The sequence below is a fragment of the Carassius carassius genome, chromosome 44 (assembly GCF_963082965.1).
Source record: "Carassius carassius chromosome 44, fCarCar2.1, whole genome shotgun sequence".
Classification (NCBI taxonomy): Eukaryota; Metazoa; Chordata; class Actinopteri; order Cypriniformes; family Cyprinidae; genus Carassius; species Carassius carassius.
Genome location: NC_081798.1, coordinates 25847895 through 25868239, shown reverse-complemented (window position 1 = coordinate 25868239; position 20345 = coordinate 25847895). Strand labels below are relative to the sequence as shown.

The 20345-nt window shown below is 39.4% G+C and overlaps 1 protein-coding gene across 2 annotated transcripts in view; it reads right to left on the bottom strand.

The window, feature by feature from the left end:
• iars1 (isoleucyl-tRNA synthetase 1) overlaps window positions 1-17386 on the bottom strand; it is a 73358-nt gene extending 55972 nt beyond the window's left edge. Inside the window, exons 1-10 of one of the 2 annotated variants that reach the window (XM_059538448.1) lie at window positions 17321-17386; window positions 13926-14045; window positions 13666-13822; window positions 13146-13265; window positions 12383-12465; window positions 11299-11416; window positions 11077-11224; window positions 9043-9130; window positions 7932-7992; window positions 7589-7684 (exon numbers count right to left, since the gene is read on the bottom strand). In XM_059538448.1, the coding sequence (XP_059394431.1) occupies window positions 7589-7684; window positions 7932-7992; window positions 9043-9130; window positions 11077-11224; window positions 11299-11416; window positions 12383-12465; window positions 13146-13265; window positions 13666-13822; window positions 13926-14045; window positions 17321-17322 (993 nt within the window). In that variant the 5' untranslated portion in view covers window positions 17323-17386. Of the gene's footprint in view, window positions 1-7588; window positions 7685-7931; window positions 7993-9042; window positions 9131-11076; window positions 11225-11298; window positions 11417-12382; window positions 12466-13145; window positions 13266-13665; window positions 13823-13925; window positions 14068-17320 lie in introns of those variants that run through there. The other variant, XM_059538449.1, reaches the window with a different exon arrangement.
• Between the last annotated feature and the right edge of the window lie 2959 nt (window positions 17387-20345).

Below are 20345 nucleotides of genomic sequence, written 5' to 3'. Positions count from 1 at the left end.
GGTGTTTGTCAGAGTTGCTGTGAAGTTGCTAGGGTACACTCGAGGTGTTTTTCAGTGTGTTGCTGTGAAGTTGCTAGGGTACACTCGAGGTGTTTGTCAGAGTTGCTGTGAAGTTGCTAGGGTACACTCGAGGTGTTTGTCAGTGTTGCTGTGAAGTTGCTAGGGTACACTCGAGGTGTTTGTCAGTGTTTTGCAGTTGCTAGGGTACACTCGGTGTGTTTGTCAGAGTGTTTTTCAGTTGCTAGAGTATACTTGATGTGTTTGTGAGAGTGTTTTGCAGTTGCTAGGGTATACTCGAGGTTTTTGTCAGTGTTTTGCAGTTGCTAGGGTATACTCGAGGTGTTTGTCAGTGTTTTGCAGTTGCTAGGGTATACTCGAGGTGTTTGTCAGTGTTTTGCAGTTGCTAGGGTACACTCGAGGTGTTTGTCAGTGTTTTGCAGTTGCTAGGGTACACTCAAGGTGTTTGTCAGTGTTGCTGTGCAGTTGCTAGGGTACACTCGAGGTTTTTGTCGGTGTTGCTGTGCAGTTGCTAGGGTACACTCGAGGGGTTTGTCAGAGTGTTTCTGTGAAGTTGCTAGGGTATACTCGAGGTGTTTGTCAGTGTTGCTGTGAAGTTGCTAGGGTATACTCGAGGTGTTTGTCAGAGTGTTGCTGTGAAGTTGCTAGGGTATACTCGAGGTGTTTGTCAGAGTGTTGCTGTGAAGTTGCTAGGGTATACTCGAGGTGTTTGTCAGAGTGTTGCTGTGAAGTTGCTAGGGTACACTCGAGGTGTTTGTCAGAGTTGCTGTGAAGTTGCTAGGGTACACTCGAGGTGTTTTTCAGTGTGTTGCTGTGAAGTTGCTAGGGTACACTCGAGGTGTTTGTCAGAGTTGCTGTGAAGTTGCTAGGGTACACTCAAGGTGTTTGTCAGTGTTGCTGTGAAGTTGCTAGGGTACACTCGAGGTGTTTGTCAGTGTTTTGCAGTTGCTAGGGTACACTCGGTGTGTTTGTCAGAGTGTTTTGCAGTTGCTAGGGTATACTTGATGTGTTTGTGAGAGTGTTTTGCAGTTGCTAGGGTATACTCGAGGTTTTTGTCAGTGTTTTGCAGTTGCTAGGGTATACTCGAGGTGTTTGTCAGTGTTTTGCAGTTGCTAGGGTATACTCGAGGTGTTTGTCAGTGTTTTGCAGTTGCTAGGGTACACTCGAGGTGCCTGTCAGTGTTTTGCAGTTGCTAGGGTACACTCGAGGTGTTTGTCAGTGTTGCTGTGCAGTTGCTAGGGTACACTCGAGGTTTTTGTCGGTGTTGCTGTGCAGTTGCTAGGGTACACTCGAGGGGTTTGTCAGAGTGTTTCTGTGAAGTTGCTAGGGTATACTCGAGGTGTTTGTCAGTGTTGCTGTGAAGTTGCTAGGGTATACTCGAGGTGTTTGTCAGAGTGTTGCTGTGAAGTTGCTAGGGTATACTCGAGGTGTTTGTCAGAGTGTTGCTGTGAAGTTGCTAGGGTATACTCGAGGTGTTTGTCAGAGTGTTGCTGTGAAGTTGCTAGGGTATACTCAAGGTGTTTGTCAGAGTGTTGCTGTGAAGTTGCTTGGGTATACTTTAGGTGTTTGTCAGAGTGTTGCTGTGCAGTTGCTAGGGTATACTCGAGGTGTTTGTGAGTGTTGCTGTGAAGTTGCTAGGGTATACTCAAGGTGTTTGTCAGTGTTGCTGTGAAGTTGCTAGGGTACAATCGAGGTGTTTGGGTGTTTGTCAGTGTTGCTGTGAAGTTGCTAGGGTACACTCGAGGTGTTTGTCAGTGTTGCTGTGAAGTTGCTAGGGTATACTCAAGGTTTTTGTCAGTGTTGCTGTGCAGTTGCTAGGGTAGACTCGAGGTTTTTGTCAGTGTTGCTGTGCAGTTGCTAGGGTACACTCGAGGTGTTTGTCAGTGTTGCTGTGCAGTTGCTAGGGTACACTCGAGGTGTTTGTCAGAGTGTTGCTGTGAAGTTGCTAGGGTACTCTCAAGGTGTTTGTCAGAGTGTTGCTGTGAAGTTGCTAGGGTATACTCGAGATGTTTGTCAGAGTGTTGCTGTGAAGTTGCTAGGGTATACTCGAGGTGTTTGTCAGAGTGTTGCTGTGAAGTTGCTAGGGTATACTCGAGGTGTTTGTCAGAGTTGCTGTGAAGTTGCTAGGGTACACTCGAGGTGTTTGTCAGAGTGTTGCTGCTAAGTTGCTAGGGTATACTCGAGGTGTTTGTCAGAGTTGCTCTGAAGTTGCTAGGGTACACTCGAGGTGTTTGTCAGAGTTGCTGTGAAGTTGCTAGGGTATACTCAAGGTGTTTGTCAGTGTTGCTGTGAAGTTGCTAGGGTACACTCGAGGTGTTTGTCAGAGTTGCTGTGAAGTTGCTAGGGTATACTCGAGGTGTTTTTCAGTGTGTTGCTGTGAAGTTGCTAGGGTACACTCGAGGTGTTTGTCAGAGTTGCTGTGAAGTTGCTAGGGTACACTCGAGGTGTTTTTCAGTGTGTTGCTGTGAAGTTGCTAGGGTACACTCGAGGTGTTTGTCAGAGTTGCTGTGAAGTTGCTAGGGTACACTCGAGGTGTTTGTCAGTGTTGCTGTGAAGTTGCTAGGGTATACTCTAGGTGTTTGTCAGAGTGTTGCTGTGAAGTTGCTAGGGTATACTCGAGGTGTTTGTCAGTGTTTTGCAGTTGCTAGGTTACACTCGGTGTGTTTGTCAGAGTGTTTTGCAGTTGCTAGGGTACACTTGAGGTGTTTGTCAGAGTGTTTTGCAGTTGCTAGGGTATACTCGAGGTGTTTGTCAGTGTTTTGCAGTTGCTAGGGTATACTCGATGTTATTGTCAGTGTTTTGCAGTTGCTAAGGTATACTTGAGGTGTTTGTCAGTGTTTTGCAGTTGCTAAGGTATACTCGAGGTGTTTGTCAGTGTTTTGCAGTTGCTAAGGTATACTCGAGGTGTTTGTCAGTGTTTTGCAGTTGCTAGGGTATACTTGAGGTGTTTGTCAGTGTTTTGCAGTTGCTAGTGTATACTCAAGGTGTTTGTCAGTGTTTTGCAGTTGCTAGGGTATACTCGAGGTGTTTGTCAGTGTTTTGCAGTTGCTAAGGTATACTCAAGGTGTTTGTCAGTGTTTTGCAGTTGCTAAGGTATACTCGAGGTGTTTGTCAGTGTTTTGCAGTTGCTAGGGTATACTCGAGGTGCTTGTCAGTGTTTTGCAGTTGCTAGGGTATACTCGAGGTGTTTGTCAGAGTGTACCCAAACATTGGAGCACTTATATTAATGAGCAAGGTCCTGGCAGATCGTTAGGTCGGGTCCTCACAGATGAAAAAAAAGAAAAGGAAAAATATGCGCACACAGAAATCGATAGGAGGAATCTAAATTTAATTTTTTTACAACAAGTATCCAATTGCTGAACTTAAGTAACCGATTCTGGAATTTGAACCAATTTTCGGTTCCCAACCCTAATTGCTAGGGTGTTCTGGATCAAGTAGTAAAGTAACAACGCACACATCCTGAACAAGACACATGATTTGAGGAATCATTATTTCGTTTGGTGCACAAATACTACAGGACGATACACTCTCAACTTTAATATGGTCTTTTAGAGGTTTTTTTATCGGATCACTAATCTGCAGTAATAGTGATCTATATCACAGATGCTTTAGTGCAGTGAAGTCTGAGGAGTCCAGGACATTTTTTCTGTCCTATACTGCAAGTACTGCTTGCTCTCCCATAATAAATCATTTCAAGTCCATGAGCTCAGGTGGCTAACAGCAGGATTGTTTAGTGTTTAGCATCATCTTCACAAGTTCTTCTGTCTCTAGCAGCGAGGAACCTCAAGGTGATGCTGATGTGAGGCTGGTCTGCATCAAACATTCAACACAGAGATAAGGACCAGAGTTCACTTTACTCTCATTAGATGGAATGGTGCTTGAGATGCTCACATGCCTTCAGGCTGAACTTTGAAATGAGTTTTTCACCAAAAGCTTTTTTCCAGCCACTATTTTTAATAAAGCACTTCAACTCTGCTTTAAGGCTTATTTGATGCACCTAAAACTTCTTTCAGTCATTGTCCTGACAGGGACAGTTCAAGGATGTCTTGGATCTGTTTCTTTGGTTCATGCATGGTGTTTTCTTACAAATGAAATAAAACCGAAACTAATGTTTTCACAGATCTGTTGAGAATGCACCCAGACATGTGAATTCACTCATCTCAAAATGCACAGACGGAAGATTTTAAGTAATCACGATGTATGTGAAGAAACTGAGGTTATTGAGGTAATAAATTGGAAATTACTTTCATTACTATTATTATTAGTATTATTATTATCATCATCATCATCACCATCACTGCTAATTGTAATTATTACTGTATTCACTGCTAAGTTTTCTGTGCAGTTCTCAAACAGGGTTTCTGCAGGTTTTATTTAAGTAAAATTAGGACTTTAAGACCAAATCAAGAATGAATAACAATACATCAACTTATGACTTGAATATCTCTGCTCTCAACAACAATATGAAACAGCTTTTTACTGACACTTTCAATCCTACTGAATAAAGTCTTGTTCTTCATCAGGAGTTTTGTCTTTGTATCCCATGGCAAATGTCTAAAGATTCTTAAATCAAGATACATTTACTGGAGAAGATATGAGATAAGTCTTGTTTTAAGAGAAATTGTTAAAAAATATGTGAGTTTTTGTTTAAAACAAGAAGAAAAAATTTGGCCAGTGGACGTAAACAAATACATTTACAACCCGAATTCCGGAAAAGTTGGGACGTTTTTTAAATTTTAATAAAATGAAAACTAAAAGACAGTCAAATCACATGAGCCAATATTTTATTCACAATAGAACATAGATAACATAGCAAATGTTTAAACTAAGAAAGTTTACAATTTTATGCACAAAATGAGCTCATTTCAATTTAGATTTCTGCTACAGGTCTCAAAATAGTTGGGACGGGGCATGTTTACCATGGTGTAGCATCTCCTTTTCTTTTCAAAACAGTTTGAAGACGTCTGGGCATTGAGGCTATGAGTTGCTGGAGTTTTGCTGTTGGAATTTGGTCCCATTCTTGCCTTATATAGATTTCCAGCTGCTGAAGAGTTCGTGGTCGTCTTTGACGTATTTTTCGTTTAATGATGCGCCAAATGTTCTCTATAGGTGAAAGATCTGGACTGCAGGCAGGACAGGTTAGCACCCGGACTCTTCTACGACGAAGCCATGCTGTTGTTATAGCTGCAGTATGTGGTTTTGCATTGTCCTGCTGAAATAAACAAGGACTTCCCTGAAATAGACGTTGTTTGGAGGGAAGCATATGTTGCTCTAAAACCTTTATATACCTTTCAGCATTCACAGAGCCTTCCAAAACATGCAAGCTGCCCATACCGTATGCACTTATGCACCCCCATACCATCAGAGATGCTGGCTTTTGAACTGAACGCTGATAACATGCTGGAAGGTCTCCCTCCTCTTTAGCCCGGAGGACACGGCGTCCGTGATTTCCAACAAGAATGTCAAATTTGGACTCGTCTGACCATAAAACACTATTCCACTTTGAAATAGTCCATTTTAAATGAGCCTTGGCCCACAGGACATGACGGCGCTTCTGGACCATGTTCACATATGGCTTCCTTTTTGCATGATAGAGCTTTAGTTGGCATCTGCTGATGGCACGGCGGATTGTGTTTACCGACAGTGGTTTCTGAAAGTATTCCTGGGCCCATTTAGTAATGTCATTGACACAATCATGCCGATGAGTGATGCAGTGTCGTCTGAGAGCCCGAAGACCACGGGCATCCAATAAAGGTCTCCGGCCTTGTCCCTTACGCACAGAGATTTCTCCAGTTTCTCTGAATCTTTTGATGATGTTATGCACTGTAGATAATGAGATTTGCAAAGCCTTTGCAATTTGACGTTGAGGCACATTGTTTTTAAAGTTTTCCACAATTTTTTTACGCAGTCTTTCACAGATTGGAGAGCCTCTGCCCATCTTTACTTCTGAGAGACTCTGCTTCTCTAAGACAAAGCTTTTATAGCTAATCATGTTACAGACCTGATATCAATTAACTTAATTAATCACTAGATGTTCTCCCAGCTGAATCTTTTTAAAACTGCTTGCTTTTTTAGCCATTTGTTGCCCCCGTGCCAATTTTTTTGAGACCTGTAGCAGGCATTAAATTTTAAATGAGTTAATTAAGTTGATAAGTGTAAACTTTCTCAGTTTAAACATTTGCTACGTTATCTATGTTCTATTGTGAATAAAATATTGGCTCATGTGATTTGAAATTCCTTTAGTTTTCATTTTATTAAAATTTAAAAAACGTCCCAACTTTTCCGGAATTCGGGTTGTAATTCAAAGGGGAAAAAAAGTTTAAATTCCACACTGACAGATACTTGTTCTTTTCTGAAGCATAAAATCTTTTTTTATAAAACAAGATTTCATATGCTCAGTTTGTATCTCAAGATATTTGTTACAAAATAAAATTACTGTAGATAGATAGATCTCAAACCATTGTTTATAAAGAAACATAAAAAAATAAAGAAAAATAAAAATCCCTGAAGGACACAATGTAATGAAAGTAGTGCTGAAAAAATTCCTCGAGTAACTCGATTACAAAAAATGATCGAGGCAAATTCCTCTGCCTCGAAGCCAGTGTCCTCTCACGTCAGGTTCTTTCGCAATGCCTTTTTTTTTTATTTGACAACGCGTTTACGTCACCCACAAAGTGGAAGGAGACACAAGCTTGAGTCTGAAATCTCATACTGCAAGGAGTCAGCAGTGTTTTGATTTGAGGACGCGTGCAAACGTGAAGAGAACGTCGTGGCGTGTGTCCACTGCAAGATAGAGCTGGCATACCACAACTAGGGCCCTATGATTTCAGCGATGCAGAAAATGCGGAGGGAATCGCAGAATCCAGTCATAAAAACTGAATTTACAGTTTAACGCAGAATGGCACGGAATTTGAATAAATTAATAAAAAATAGGTCATTGCACTTACATCAAATCACGATATGGACTAATATATGTAAATATTAAGCTGGAACAGTCTATTTAAAACTGAATCCTGCATGTTCTGCATGTCTCTGTTAATGAATGGAGCAGAAAAAAAAAACATTTTTTTAAGGTTTAATCACACAACATTTCCTCCATGCTTTATTTTTAATAGTAAAACCCCTTCGTTTACCAAAAAGTTAAGTTTGCTTAATTTTCAATAATTAAAAGATAAATTAAATGAATGTTTTATGTGTTTAATGTTTAATGTGCATCTCAGAAAATGCTTTATTTAAAACCCCAACTGAATGGCACTTAAATGCACTTAATTCATCGGTCAACTTTATTGTCATTGTTCACAGTACAAGCACAGACAGAGAAACAATGGGTCATAATTAAATGTGTATTTTTGATGTATGCATTGCATTCTATGCATTTGAAAAGTAAAAATATTTTTTTTTCTAAAAAAGAAAACTTAGTGGTTCATTTTAAGACACCCACTTTAATTAAGCAAAAACACATTTAAATCGATTACTTGATTAATCGATGGAATTTTTGGTAGAATACTCGATTACTAAAATATTCGATAGCTACAGCCCTAAATGAAAGCACAATGTAGATGTGACTTACAGCTCCAAAGTATGGGGCCTGATGGACCACTCCGGTACCGTCATCATCACGCACATAGTTATCCACCACCACCGAGAACGCACCGCTCTCCTTACACTGAGGAGAAAAACAAGCACTCATCAAGATCACGTCTAACATCAGAAGATGAAACACTTGTGCGTGTGTCATAACATCCTGACTAATGACGACAGAAGGAGCAGATTTACCCATAGATCCAATTAATTTAATGCTAAATATTTGTCTCAGCATCCTGTCACCTATGTTCTCCTTACAGAAAGGTGAGAGTTTGAAACGGTCAGCGAGTGTGAATCAATCCGCGGTGACGCAGCATTACAATGTTTACCTTGATGAAGTAATCAAACAGAGGCTTGTATTTTTTGCCCTTCAGGGTCTTGCCAGGAAATCTATAAAGACAAAAACACACTTTATCAACACTGAACTACAACCACGGAGCGGTTAGAGAGCTGAAACACAAGACAATAAATAAAACTCTCCTTGACCTTTGAGAATATGAACATTTACAAGGGTCTACGATTGATCGATGCAGAAGAAGCAGGTGGGAATTTAACTCAAACTGTTATGAACAGACAGTCTCGGGCGGTTTGTGAGCCAGAGAACACGTCTCCTGTTTCTGAACCACTGACACGTTTACAATATCAATTCAGACTTCAATTAATCACTATGCTGCTCCAAAACAGTATGACTTTCTTCTGTGGAACATAAAAGAAGCACTTGTGAAGAATGTGCATGCTGCTCTCATCCTTATAATCAATGCAGATGGGGAGCGAAGCAGTCAAGCTTTAAAAAAAAAAAAAGTATAAGACATGTGCAGTATGATCTACACACACTAGATCTGATGGTGCAAATCACTCGGTTACGTTGGACCTTTTTAATAAATTGCTTAATTAAAATTGAAGCTGAAAGCTTAGTCGTCGAAAGAGCGGCCGGCTTCTTTTGTGTTGCACAGATGAAAGGAAGTCATGCAGGTTTGCAACAACATGAGAGTGAGTGAATGCATTGTTTTTATGCAAACATCAAGAAGTGCAGTGAAATCAACTCTTCTCGTGCTTCTCATTCCAGTCACATCACCTCCTGCTGAACAACATTCATCAAAAGCAGAGAGATATTAATCGATAATAGCAGTCCGGCTCGGGACTAATCCCACAATACCTCAGCTTACTGTTATCAGCCCCGCACAGAGAAACGCTCAACACACACACACACACACACCTCAGGACCTAGGGGACTCACTGCACTATTTTACATTTTAGTTCAAACTGCAGATTTCAAGTGTTTTCCTAGACCTTACCTGTTGTGAGAAACCAGATCAAGGGCTCTCTAACAAATCAATGGACTACTTACACAACTGTTCTACTTAACAGTGTTCAGCACAACTGTCAGATGATTAAAACAACCAATCATTCACAGGATGTGATGTCATGGCACAAACTCACTTGTCCAGGATGGTGTACTCGGAGTCAGATTTGAAGAGAGCGACGAGTCTGGCCTCCATCATGATGTACACCTGCTGCGAGCTGTTATCTGAGAGACACGTCAGCACACGACAGATTCAACCCAGATGAAACACAACAACACACAGCATCACAAGAGTTCAAACAGACACACACAGATACATACTCTATATCCACACACTTTTTCAATTTCAAATCTAGAACATAAGCACATTATTGTATCTCACATGTGCTCAGATTTTAATTTCATGTGTCTTTTCACCTTCACTAAAGTTTTTCATTTCTCTTGTTAAGTTAGTTTAGCTGTGAAGCATGCACCATTCTCATTTGTAATGTTTTTAATGAAGTCTGTTCTGCTCACCAAGACTGATAAAAAAATAGAGCAAATACATAATAAATTGTGAAATATTATTACAACTTAAAACAGCTGTTTTCTGTGTGAATCTGTGTTAAAGTGTAATGTATTTCTGTGATGCTCCACTGTATTTTCAGCATCATTCCTCCAGTCTTCAGTGTCACATGATCTTCAGAAATCAGAATAATATACTGATTTAATGCACTATTATCAATGATATTTTGGGATCAGTTATTAATAATGTTATTATTATCAGTGTTTTTGCAGCTTAATATTCACCAATTTAAAACTTTATTAAACAATGCATTTTATTTTTTGCTAAATAATGATAATTATTAAAAAGGGATGCTCAAATCTGTACATGATTCAAATTTAAGTGTCAAACCTTTAATTTCGGTTGAACTAGGCCTACACATGATGCATATGTTTGTGTTATACTGTGATGATATATTGTCCAGTGTTAGCTGGCTGTGGGGTAAGATGTGCCAGCGGACACTAACACAAGTGTCTCCAGCAACAGCTTCAGATTCAGACAGAGCTGAACTCCTGCTTCATTAGTATTCAGAGCGTCCCTCTCCTGCAGCAGACGCCGCGGCCGAGCTAACGAAAGACTCACAGCGCCCCCTGTCTGACGCTTTCACTCGGGATCTTCAGAGCAGAGAGAGAGCTGATATAAAAAAGAGCTATATTTACAGAGCAGGCTCTTTTCAAGCGAGGTGAAGGAGAAGCCAGCCTCTCATCTTATATTCAGGTTTGGGACAGCTCTAAATACGAGGGGTGTAAGGGTACACACAAACGTCACGGTCAAAATTGCTTATCTTTTTTTTTTTTACTAAACAGTGGTTTACTGAACAAATTGCTGTTTCTTTAAATAAATCAATTGTAAGTAAAAAAAATATCCACCTCAGCTTATGCTGTACATTGCTGTAAGGTTACAATTAACAACAGAGCCTAGACTTAAAATCTATTACTATTTAGTTTTAAATATAATAATTACAGTCAAATAAAACAATTATGCAAACTTTAATTGCATTCTATAAGAAATGTACTTTATTAACTTGTTCTTTTGACATATCTCCGCTGATGAAACACTGAGCAACTACATTTTATTTTGTGTTAAAACTAGTTGTAATAAACGATTTTAAATATTATGAAAATATTAGTATCCAAACAGCTGATGCATGTTCTGGTGCCCATCGACTCCCACAGGTTTGGAACGAGAGCAGTACATCTGTAGCTTCACCCAGAAATGATTCTTCTAGTGTAAATATGATCAAGTTATTGAAGTGCCAGTATGTTTGAAACATTAAAGCTTTTAAAGCCACATAAAACCTGTTGTGACCAGCCAGAGACTGTCTCTGATGAAGAGCTGTTGTAAGAGGATTCATCAGTGAATAAACTGCAGAAGGTTGTGGGTTCAGAGGAAAATCTGCTGTTGTTCGTCAGCTGCTCGGAAACATTTAGATCTTTTTTTAAAGCATGTGACAATGTGATGCATGCAACAAACACATTTTCAAACTAGTAATAAGACTCATTTATAAATCTGCTGCTGTCAAGCACTGAGGACAAAATAAAAGCTCCATCAACATTCATAAACACTAACAGAATAGTTAGACAAGACGATGCTTGATTTGGTGCAGATGACTGAGAGGTGAACGCACCTTTGACCTTGACGTAGATGAAGTCGGGGCTGACGCAGAGGGCCAGGTTACTGGGCAGGGTCCACGGTGTGGTGGTCCAGGCCAGGAAGCTCACCGCCTCGTCCTCCAGCAGAGGGAAGGTCACGATCACCGACGGATCCTGCACATCCTGAGGAGCACAGGAGGTCAGAGGTCAGAGCCGCCGAGGAGCAGGCCGAGCTCAGGAACACAATCACCAGTCACCTTGTAGTTTTGATTGGCCTCGAAGTTGGAGAGCGGCGTGTTGCAGGCGGTGGAGAAGGGCATGACCTTCACCCCTCTGTAGACCAGACCCTTATCATACAGCTGCTTGAACACCCACCTGAAACACAGCACAGCACCCAGCATGCACCACTGCACTCACATACAGAGGAGGGCTGACAAAATGGCTCAAAAACTATATTCGGTTCAATACTTAAATATGACCAATATTTGAATTTATAAGGCATCATTTCAGTTAGTGATTTCAGCTTCTCTCCTGAGGCCACAAGAGGGCGCATCGAGCAAAATATTACTAATCTGTGTTTATACAAAGCAATAAAATAACATGCCTATCATTGAAAAAGTGCATAATGTTTAAAATAATGTTTATTAACCACATATAACTAAAAATGTTGCTTAAACAATTAGAAATAAAACAGCATCAGGTACGTCTGTATGCATAGTTTCCTACAAAGGACCGAAACCAATCACACAGTACTTTCATTTAAAAACATGAGATATTGAGGCAACTTCACACACACCTAAAATTCACATGCAACTCTTTTTGCATTCCAATGTGGATTTTTATTTTAGATTCGACAGATTTTTTTAGGACAGCCCTAATCCTGATTCATCAGGATCTCCAGCCAATCAGATACAAACTAATGCTGTATACATAATACTGAAATATGCAAACAAGATATTTAAATTGCACATAAGCCTGCTTTTAAAATAATAAAAATTCATAACCTTTTAATCAACTATCCAAATTATTACATAAACGCATGTATTAGTTAAGTCAGCATAGTGTTTTTTACAACTCCGATTGTGTCAGTGAAGCTTTGCGTGTGTTTTTGGGTCACTCTTAGCACTGTGTGATGTTTGTTTGTAATGTTGGTCAACTCCAGATGATTTCTGCAGTGCATCTGGACTGACACAACACTATTCTTGTAACGAGCTTTGGTCAAGAAGCATTCACAAAATGATTTTTGGACTGATCTCTTGACTGCATTATGAAGCGAGCTCGCTGTGCGTCAGGAAAGTAATTCAGCTGGACATAAACACGAGAGAAGATGAGGAAGCTCACCACACGGTCTCCATGAACCACGGGTACAACGTCTTATAGTCGTTTCTGAAGTCAATCCAGCGGCCCATCCGTCTCACCGACATCTGGAGAACACAGAGACACAATAATCATCACTTCAGCTAGACACACGCTCTGAAATCAACATCCTGTCACATGACATGAGTTTCCCACAGGACACAACAGACTGAAGCTGAAGTCACGACCGCCAGCTAACAGAGACACTCGTGTTAGCAACAGAGAAATAACTAGCGGTTTCCTGAAATCTGTTGTTCAATCCATGAGAGCTCTTTAAAGCAGGACGCTTTCTGATTGGCTGTTTTTATCGTTCATCAGCAGATTCCAACGATTTTGTTCATCTGTATTGCTGTTTTTATGGTTGAGGTGTAGACCTGCTTATTACTGTACAGATAGAACAATTACTAATAATGCTGGGAACGATTTATTGCATTCAAAATAAAAGTCTCTGTTTATATAATATACGTGTAGTGTGTATATTTATTATGGATATATAAATGCACACACATACAGTATATATTTAGCAGATATGTACATGCATATACATTTATATTTGTATATTATATCTAAATATATTCTCTAGCATGCTGACCAATCAGTTTTGTGTTTATAGTTCTCTCCCGCAGGAAGTGCTTTAGTGTAACTGCACTAATGTTGTTATGAGAGCTTCTCTTGTACTGAACCAGACACTGTTTTTGAGCTGTACTAACTGAATGTCTCTCACACACACACACACACACACACGTACCTCCCACTCGTTAGCGTATCTCATGACGATGCTCCTGCACTGCTTGTTGTACTCCGCTATGCCCATCTTCGCCACATCCTCCGGTCCTCTGATGTTCAGCGCTTTATCAATCTCATATTCCTGAACAACAACCACATGCTCTTCATGAGAAAACATGCAAGCTCTCTAAAAGCCTTTTTAGGGATTAGGGATGAAAAAGTGTTTTATCTTCCATCTTTAGTTGACACTCTATATTCTCACAACAAACAAAAAAAAGGAAATTACAAATGCCCCTTTTAGACTTGCACTGTATTCATTTACTAACTGCATGTTTTCTTTCAAAAAAAAAAAAACTTTTCTATTCTTTTTGTATTCTATGTTTGTTTTCTTTTTATTTATATGATAATAGTAATAAAACACATGCTCTGTGTACTGTGTAAAGCTGACTGATCTTCTATTGCTTGAGTTGCTTTGGATGAATGATGGATCATTATTGTGAAGCCCGTGAGGGTCCTGCAGGACTGAAGGAGAGGACTCTCACCACGGGCAGGCCGTGACAGTCCCAGCCGAACCTGCGCTCCACGTAGAAGCCGTTCTGATGAGCAAACCTGGTCACAATGTCTTTGATGGTTCCTGCCAGGATGTGTCCGTAGTGAGGCAGGCCAGTGGCGAAGGGCGGCCCGTCGTAGAACGTGAACCTGACACACACACACACACACACCAAAACTCAAACGTATTTCCATCTTTAGGCTATTTTATCAATAGATTAGTTTTCTGATGTCCTGAAGAGTGGGGTGAGACCTGGGCCGGTTCCTGCTCTGCTTCAGACACTCCTGGAAACAGTCCTTGTCCCGCCACAGCTGCAGGATTCGCTCCTCCTCTGACGGGAAGTGGATGGACTCTGGCACCGCCTCCACCATCCTGTGACACACACACACACACACACACACACGACTTCACTGAACCGCCTTATTCACAATACCGAGCACGCCGTCTGAAAGAATCACGCCTCGTCTGTGAATCAGAGCAACACACTCCACCTGAAACGCTTTAATACATCAAAACTGTGTCAAAGAATGACTTTAACATGATAACACAGATAAATATCCCTTTCCATTCAAAAACTTGAAGTTGCTGGTAGTTAGGGGCGTAGCAAGCTTTTCAGAAGTGCGGGATGGATGTGGTTTGTTTATAAACAATAAAAAAACGATGAATACAGTGACAGAGGTGTACAAAATGCAGGGCTTAAAGTTCTCCGGCACCGTGCCAGATTTCCGACTTGCAGCGTTTGGCTGTGAAAAAAAATAATCTTACATTTAAAAATAAAAAAAAATCAGAAAAGGGGAGAAAAAAACACCCACACAAAGCTTTTTCTCTGGTGGTATAAATAATGTAATAATTTACTGTTTTTAAACATTAAAATATAATATACACTTTTCTTTCATAGTTCTTCAACAGGTACGCAAACAATGTTATCAGTTCTCACTTTTTTCTCCTCAACAGGTAACGTTACAATCAAACACAACAGGGAAGTATCCACAAAAGTATTCAGCTAATCAACAAACAATGCTCAAAATATCAAAATCAGTTGCACTGGCAATGAACCCATAAATACACTGCTTAACAATGGCAGTTTGTCCCCCCTCCTCGTCAATTCCCTGCCTTCTTCATCACAGTTATTTCATACATTGCATGCCACATAACGTGTCATAACCGAATTTAGCTAGCTGCTGAACAATATCACACTAATAGCAATTAGCATTAGTCTAAAAAACGAAATATAATACCGAGAACACTCGACATGTCAACAAAACGATAACAGAACATCTTCCCAAACACATATCAAGCTTATTTAAAAACCTCGAAAGCATAAACACTCAAAGTACCTGGAAAAGGGTAAATATGTAAATAATCATAACCATAAGTTCCCGCCTCCTCAGCACGAGCTGACCGATAACACCCCGAGAGGCGGGACTTAAGGCAGAACAGCCAATCATCAGCCGGTCACACTCAAAGCCGGTGTCATGTTCGAGGGGGGGGGCAGACACAGAGCGGCCAGAGAAACGGAAGAGCGACTGTAGTAAATGTTGAACCCTCTCACCGGAAAACACCCACATCCCCCACGGGTGCGACGCCCCTGCTGGTAGTGTTTTCAGTTTGATAAATAATATCTCATTCATAGCCACACAAGTCAGCAGGAGAGACGCACAAAACCGGTTTGATTGGGTTCTTACTTTCAATTTCATTTACTGACCTAGATGTGTCCCTAAACATTCAGACGATTACACCTTCATCATCATCATGCTGTTGAAGGAGAGCTGTTTACACGAGCACTGAGGATAAAAAACAGATCTGAGGACTGTCTGAAACTGTCTGACACACACACACACACACACACACACTCTCTCTCTCTCTCGAATAGACCTGTTAGTAAACGGACACAGATCAGTTGATGATGATGAAGTAACGTTAGTTGAGGAGTAAATACTGCAGCGCTACTCAAAGACTCATCACACGTAGTTCTAACCAGGGCTTAATTTTGGCGGATCCCCCTCCTCCAGGGGCGGTGTTTCCGCCAGATATGTGCCGTGAAAAATTATCCAAAATTAATATCTCTATTATAATTCGTTATTATTATTTTAAATCACGGGGTTTTAGAAATATTTAACCAATGATAAGTATTTAAAGGAGCTTGTAAAACTTCGTAATCCCATTGGATCCTCAAGTTCTCGCGAAACCTCGTCACTTCACGCGCCTTCACTCAGATTGACGCGCGCGCACAGCTGGAGGAGACAGATCTCCGCTTATCCGCAGAGCAAGGGTAAACAAATAACTGTTTGAATAGTACAGCCTTTTCTTTACTCAAACACTAGCCCCCGGTTTCACAGACAAGGCTTAAGCCTAGTCCTAGACTAAAATGTAAATCTGAGCTGTTTTATCGAAAAGAAACTTGCACCGACTGATCTTAAAACATGTCAGTGCTTTTATTTAGTCTTAAGATGCACACCAGTAATACTTTTTTCGAAGGAATGTTTATAAAAAATTACTTAAATGTCCTAATTGAACTATGGCCTAATCCTGGTTTAGGCTAAGCCCCGTCTATGAAACCGGGCCTCAGTCTGTTAAGACTATTGTTTGTGTGTGCTTGAAGACTGGAGAAGTAGGTTTTTTGCCATCTAGCCAAAATACTTTTGTACGTTTTAAATATCCTGCTCTGCATAAGTGCTTAATAGTTTATATCATGAGATTTTGGCTAAGTGTATTAAACAACAAGAAAAAAACTAAGCGCCCATAGCAACAATAAACGTTATATCCTAACCTGTTAAAGGTGATGATGGCATTTAATGCACTGCACTTTCCTCAGATGCAGACAAAACACAGATCTCCTCATTCGCCGGCCAAAGACCTTGTTAACTCCATTTGAGCTTGTTTTTATATAGCCTAATGTTAGTTGCACGTGTCTGATACAACACAAGCAGTGTTGTTTAATTGTTGATTTTCTGCCTTTTCTTTCTTTTCCCCCTGTATTTTAGTAGAGTGTGACATGAAACTGTTTTATTTGTCAAAACCCATCAGACATCATATTGTTTGTATTTGGATGCTTAAACAAAAAAAAAAACTATGAAAAATAACTCGTATATTATACTCGCGAGGCAGCTTTATACGCGCGAGCTTTGGATGTGACTGTGAGGGCACATAATACAGCCTGTGGAGCGCGCGAGTACCAAATTACTTAAAATACTTAAAAGGTGTTCAAAGTGACAGTTCTGTCAGCTGTCCCGATCGAAATGTGAGTCTTGTAATAACTCTATTACACAGAGATTTGAAAAATAAAATTCCACAACTTTTTCAAAACGTTTTTAGTCCTGTAAATTGTTGTTTTAAAATCGCATGGCATTTCCATGTTATTCATGACCTTACAGACTAAATGCAACTGGTGCACGCTCTTAAAATCACTTAAACTGGTCCAGCAATGTAAACTGGTCCAGCAATGTGATTGCGCGAGTGTTCCCTTAACGTTACCTCTTCCTCCTGTAATCACATACCGGATCCGTAACCCCGCTTTGTTCCGGGACCTGGCAATTTACAAATTAAGCACTGGTTCTAACTACTACTAATAATAATAATAATAATAATAATAAAGCGCGCGTGTGTTTGAGAGTTTTGAATTAAGAAGAAGTGTCAGACGGACTCACATGAGGACCTTCGCCGGTTAGCAGAGATAGCGGAAATGATGCAACTGACGGAAAAACCAAGCTGCGCCGGACACATGGCGTCTCTTTCCATAATAAAAGCCTCAAAACGTGGTAATCTTTAGTGAATGTTTCGTCAGATTTTAGCTTTTAATATATATATATATATACCCGACAATCACTGAAATGATCAACATGAAATATAAATATAAATCATTACAACTGTAAAACCTTATTAAGTAGTCTGTCTTAATTGTATTTGCATAATGATTTGAGTATATATATATATCAATTCATTATGCATATATATATATATATATATATATATATATATATATATATATATATATATATATATATATATATATATATACAGATGCTTGTCAATAAATTTGAAAGTTGTGAAAAAGTTCATTTATTTCAGTAATTCAACTCAAATTGTGAAACTCTTGTATTAAATAAATTGAATGCACACCGACTGAAGTAGTTTGAGTCTTTGGTTCTTTTAATTGTGACGATTTTGGCTCACATTTAACAAAAACCCACCAATTCATGATCTTACCAAAATGGGATATGATGACATGCCAATCAGCTAATCAACTCAAAACACCTGGAAAGGTTTCCTGAGACTTCAAAATGGTCTCTCAGTTTAGTTCACTAGGCTACACAATCATGGAGAAGACTGCTGATCTGACAGTTGTCCAGAAGACAGTCATTGACACCCTTCACAAAGAGGGTAAGCCACAAACATTCATTGCCAAAGAAGCTGGCTGTTCACAGAGTGCTGTATCCAAGCATGTTAACAGAAAGTTGAGTGGAAGGAAAAAGTGTGGAAGAAAAAGATGCACCACCAACTGAGAGAACCGCAACCTTATGAGGATTGTCAAGCAAAATCATTTCAAGAATTTGAGTGAACTTCACAAGGAATGGACTGAGGCCGGGGTCAAGGCATCAAGAGCCACCACACACAGACGTGTCGAGAGATTTCCTGAACCACAGACAACATCAGAGGCGTCTTACCTGGGAGAAGAAGAACTGGACTGTTGCCCAGTGATCCAAAGTCGTCTTTTTCAGATCAGAGCAAGTTTTGTATTTCATTTGGAAACCAAGGTCCTAGAGTCTGGAGGAAGGCTGGAGAAGCTCATAGCCCAAGTTGCTTGAAGTCCAGTGTTAAGTTTCCACAGTCTGTGATGTTTTGGGGTGCAATGTCATCTGCTGGTGTTGGTCCATTGTGTTTTTTGAAAACTTGCAGCCATTTACCAAGAAATCTTGGCTGACCAGCTTTTTGAAGATGCTGCTTTCATTTTCAGGATTTGGCACCTGCCCACACTGCTACTAAAATGACCATGGTGTTGGTCACCAGACCTGAACCCCAGAGAGAATCTATGGGCTATTGTCAAGAGGAAGATGAGAAACAAGAGCCCAAACAATGCAGATGAACTGAAGGCCACTGTTAAAGAAACCTGGGCTTCCATTCCACCTCAGCAGTGCCACAAACTGATCACATCCATGCCACGCTGAACTGAGGCAGTAATTAAAGCAAAAGGAGCCCCTACCAAATATTGAGTACATGTACAGTAAATGAACATACTTTCCAGAAGGCCAACAATTCACTAAACATTTTTTTTTATTATTATTATTGGTCTTATGACGTATTCTAATTTGTTGAAATAGTGAATTGGTGGGTTTTGTTAAATGTGAGCCAAAGACATCACAATTAAAAGAACCAAAGATTTAAACTACTTCAGTCTGTGTGCACTGAATTTATTTAATACAAGAGTTTCACAATTTGAGTTGAATTACTGAAATAAATGAACTGTTCCATGACATTCTAATTCATTGAGAAGCACCTGTACATATGAACAGGAAAATGGGACCGGGTTCTCAATCTGGGATGTAATTTCTTCAGTATTACTATTCATGGGAAGATGACATGAGTCACATTTTTAAACACTGAAGCAGAACAAAAAAGTAATCAGTATATGTAAAATAAGCACATTTGGCTTAAATGAAGGGTTGCAGAAATGAGCACATTCTTGATTCAATTCAACAAACTTGTGTATGCCTCCATAACTTTAATTATATTGCCCCCACCCTTCTTGACATTGAGTTGATGACACATCTGTCCTGTTTAACTCTCGACCTTCTTGAGTTTCCTGAAGCTGGACAAGGAACGTTGCTGAACTCGTTTCCCACATCTTCAGTGCTCATTCATCCCTATCCAAGAATGTATTTTTTCTTTGATTAATATGATACGGTTCTTTGGTAACTGAGCTACCAAGGTTACTGGAATATTATATCTTCAAGGAACCATAATAAATTCTGAAAATAAATACAGGATACTGTATTTTATAGATCATTTTAGTAATTCCAAATAAGCTCTACAGGTGAAAAGGATTTAAAAAGGGTTTTGTTTCTTCAATTAACATAAACAATTAATATTATTATCCAATAATTAGGACAAGACTTTGATAACCACCAGAATACAGATGTCAAGGGTTCGTAATCTTTTTGTCAATACAAATTACGCATACGAAATAATCTTAAAATTAAAAAGCATCTGAATGTGAAAGGACTATAGTCTGTACTAAATAAAAATGAAATTATAATTTCAATTATACAATTACAAACTAAAAATATATCTATATATATATGTGAAATCATAATTTATTGTGTAGTTTCAATTAGGAGGTGGCTGTCCTAAACCCTACATTTCAATTTATTAAAATTATATTGAAATTTATATATTTTTTCCATTATTTTTAAAAATATATTTTTGATTCTTTTAAAAATTTAAGTAAAAAAAAAAAACATATATTTGATATTTTGTAAATTATGAACTTTTATGTAAAACCAGGGCCACTGCTGGCAAAATGGGAGCCCTAAGCAGGATAGTGTTGTTGTGCCCCCCCTACTATAGGGATAATAGAACTATAATAAAATAAAGAAATAAATGAATACGATATTAATTACAAATGTAGCTCCTATGGCATAACTTTATTATGACTCTATTTTATAGTCTCAAGCA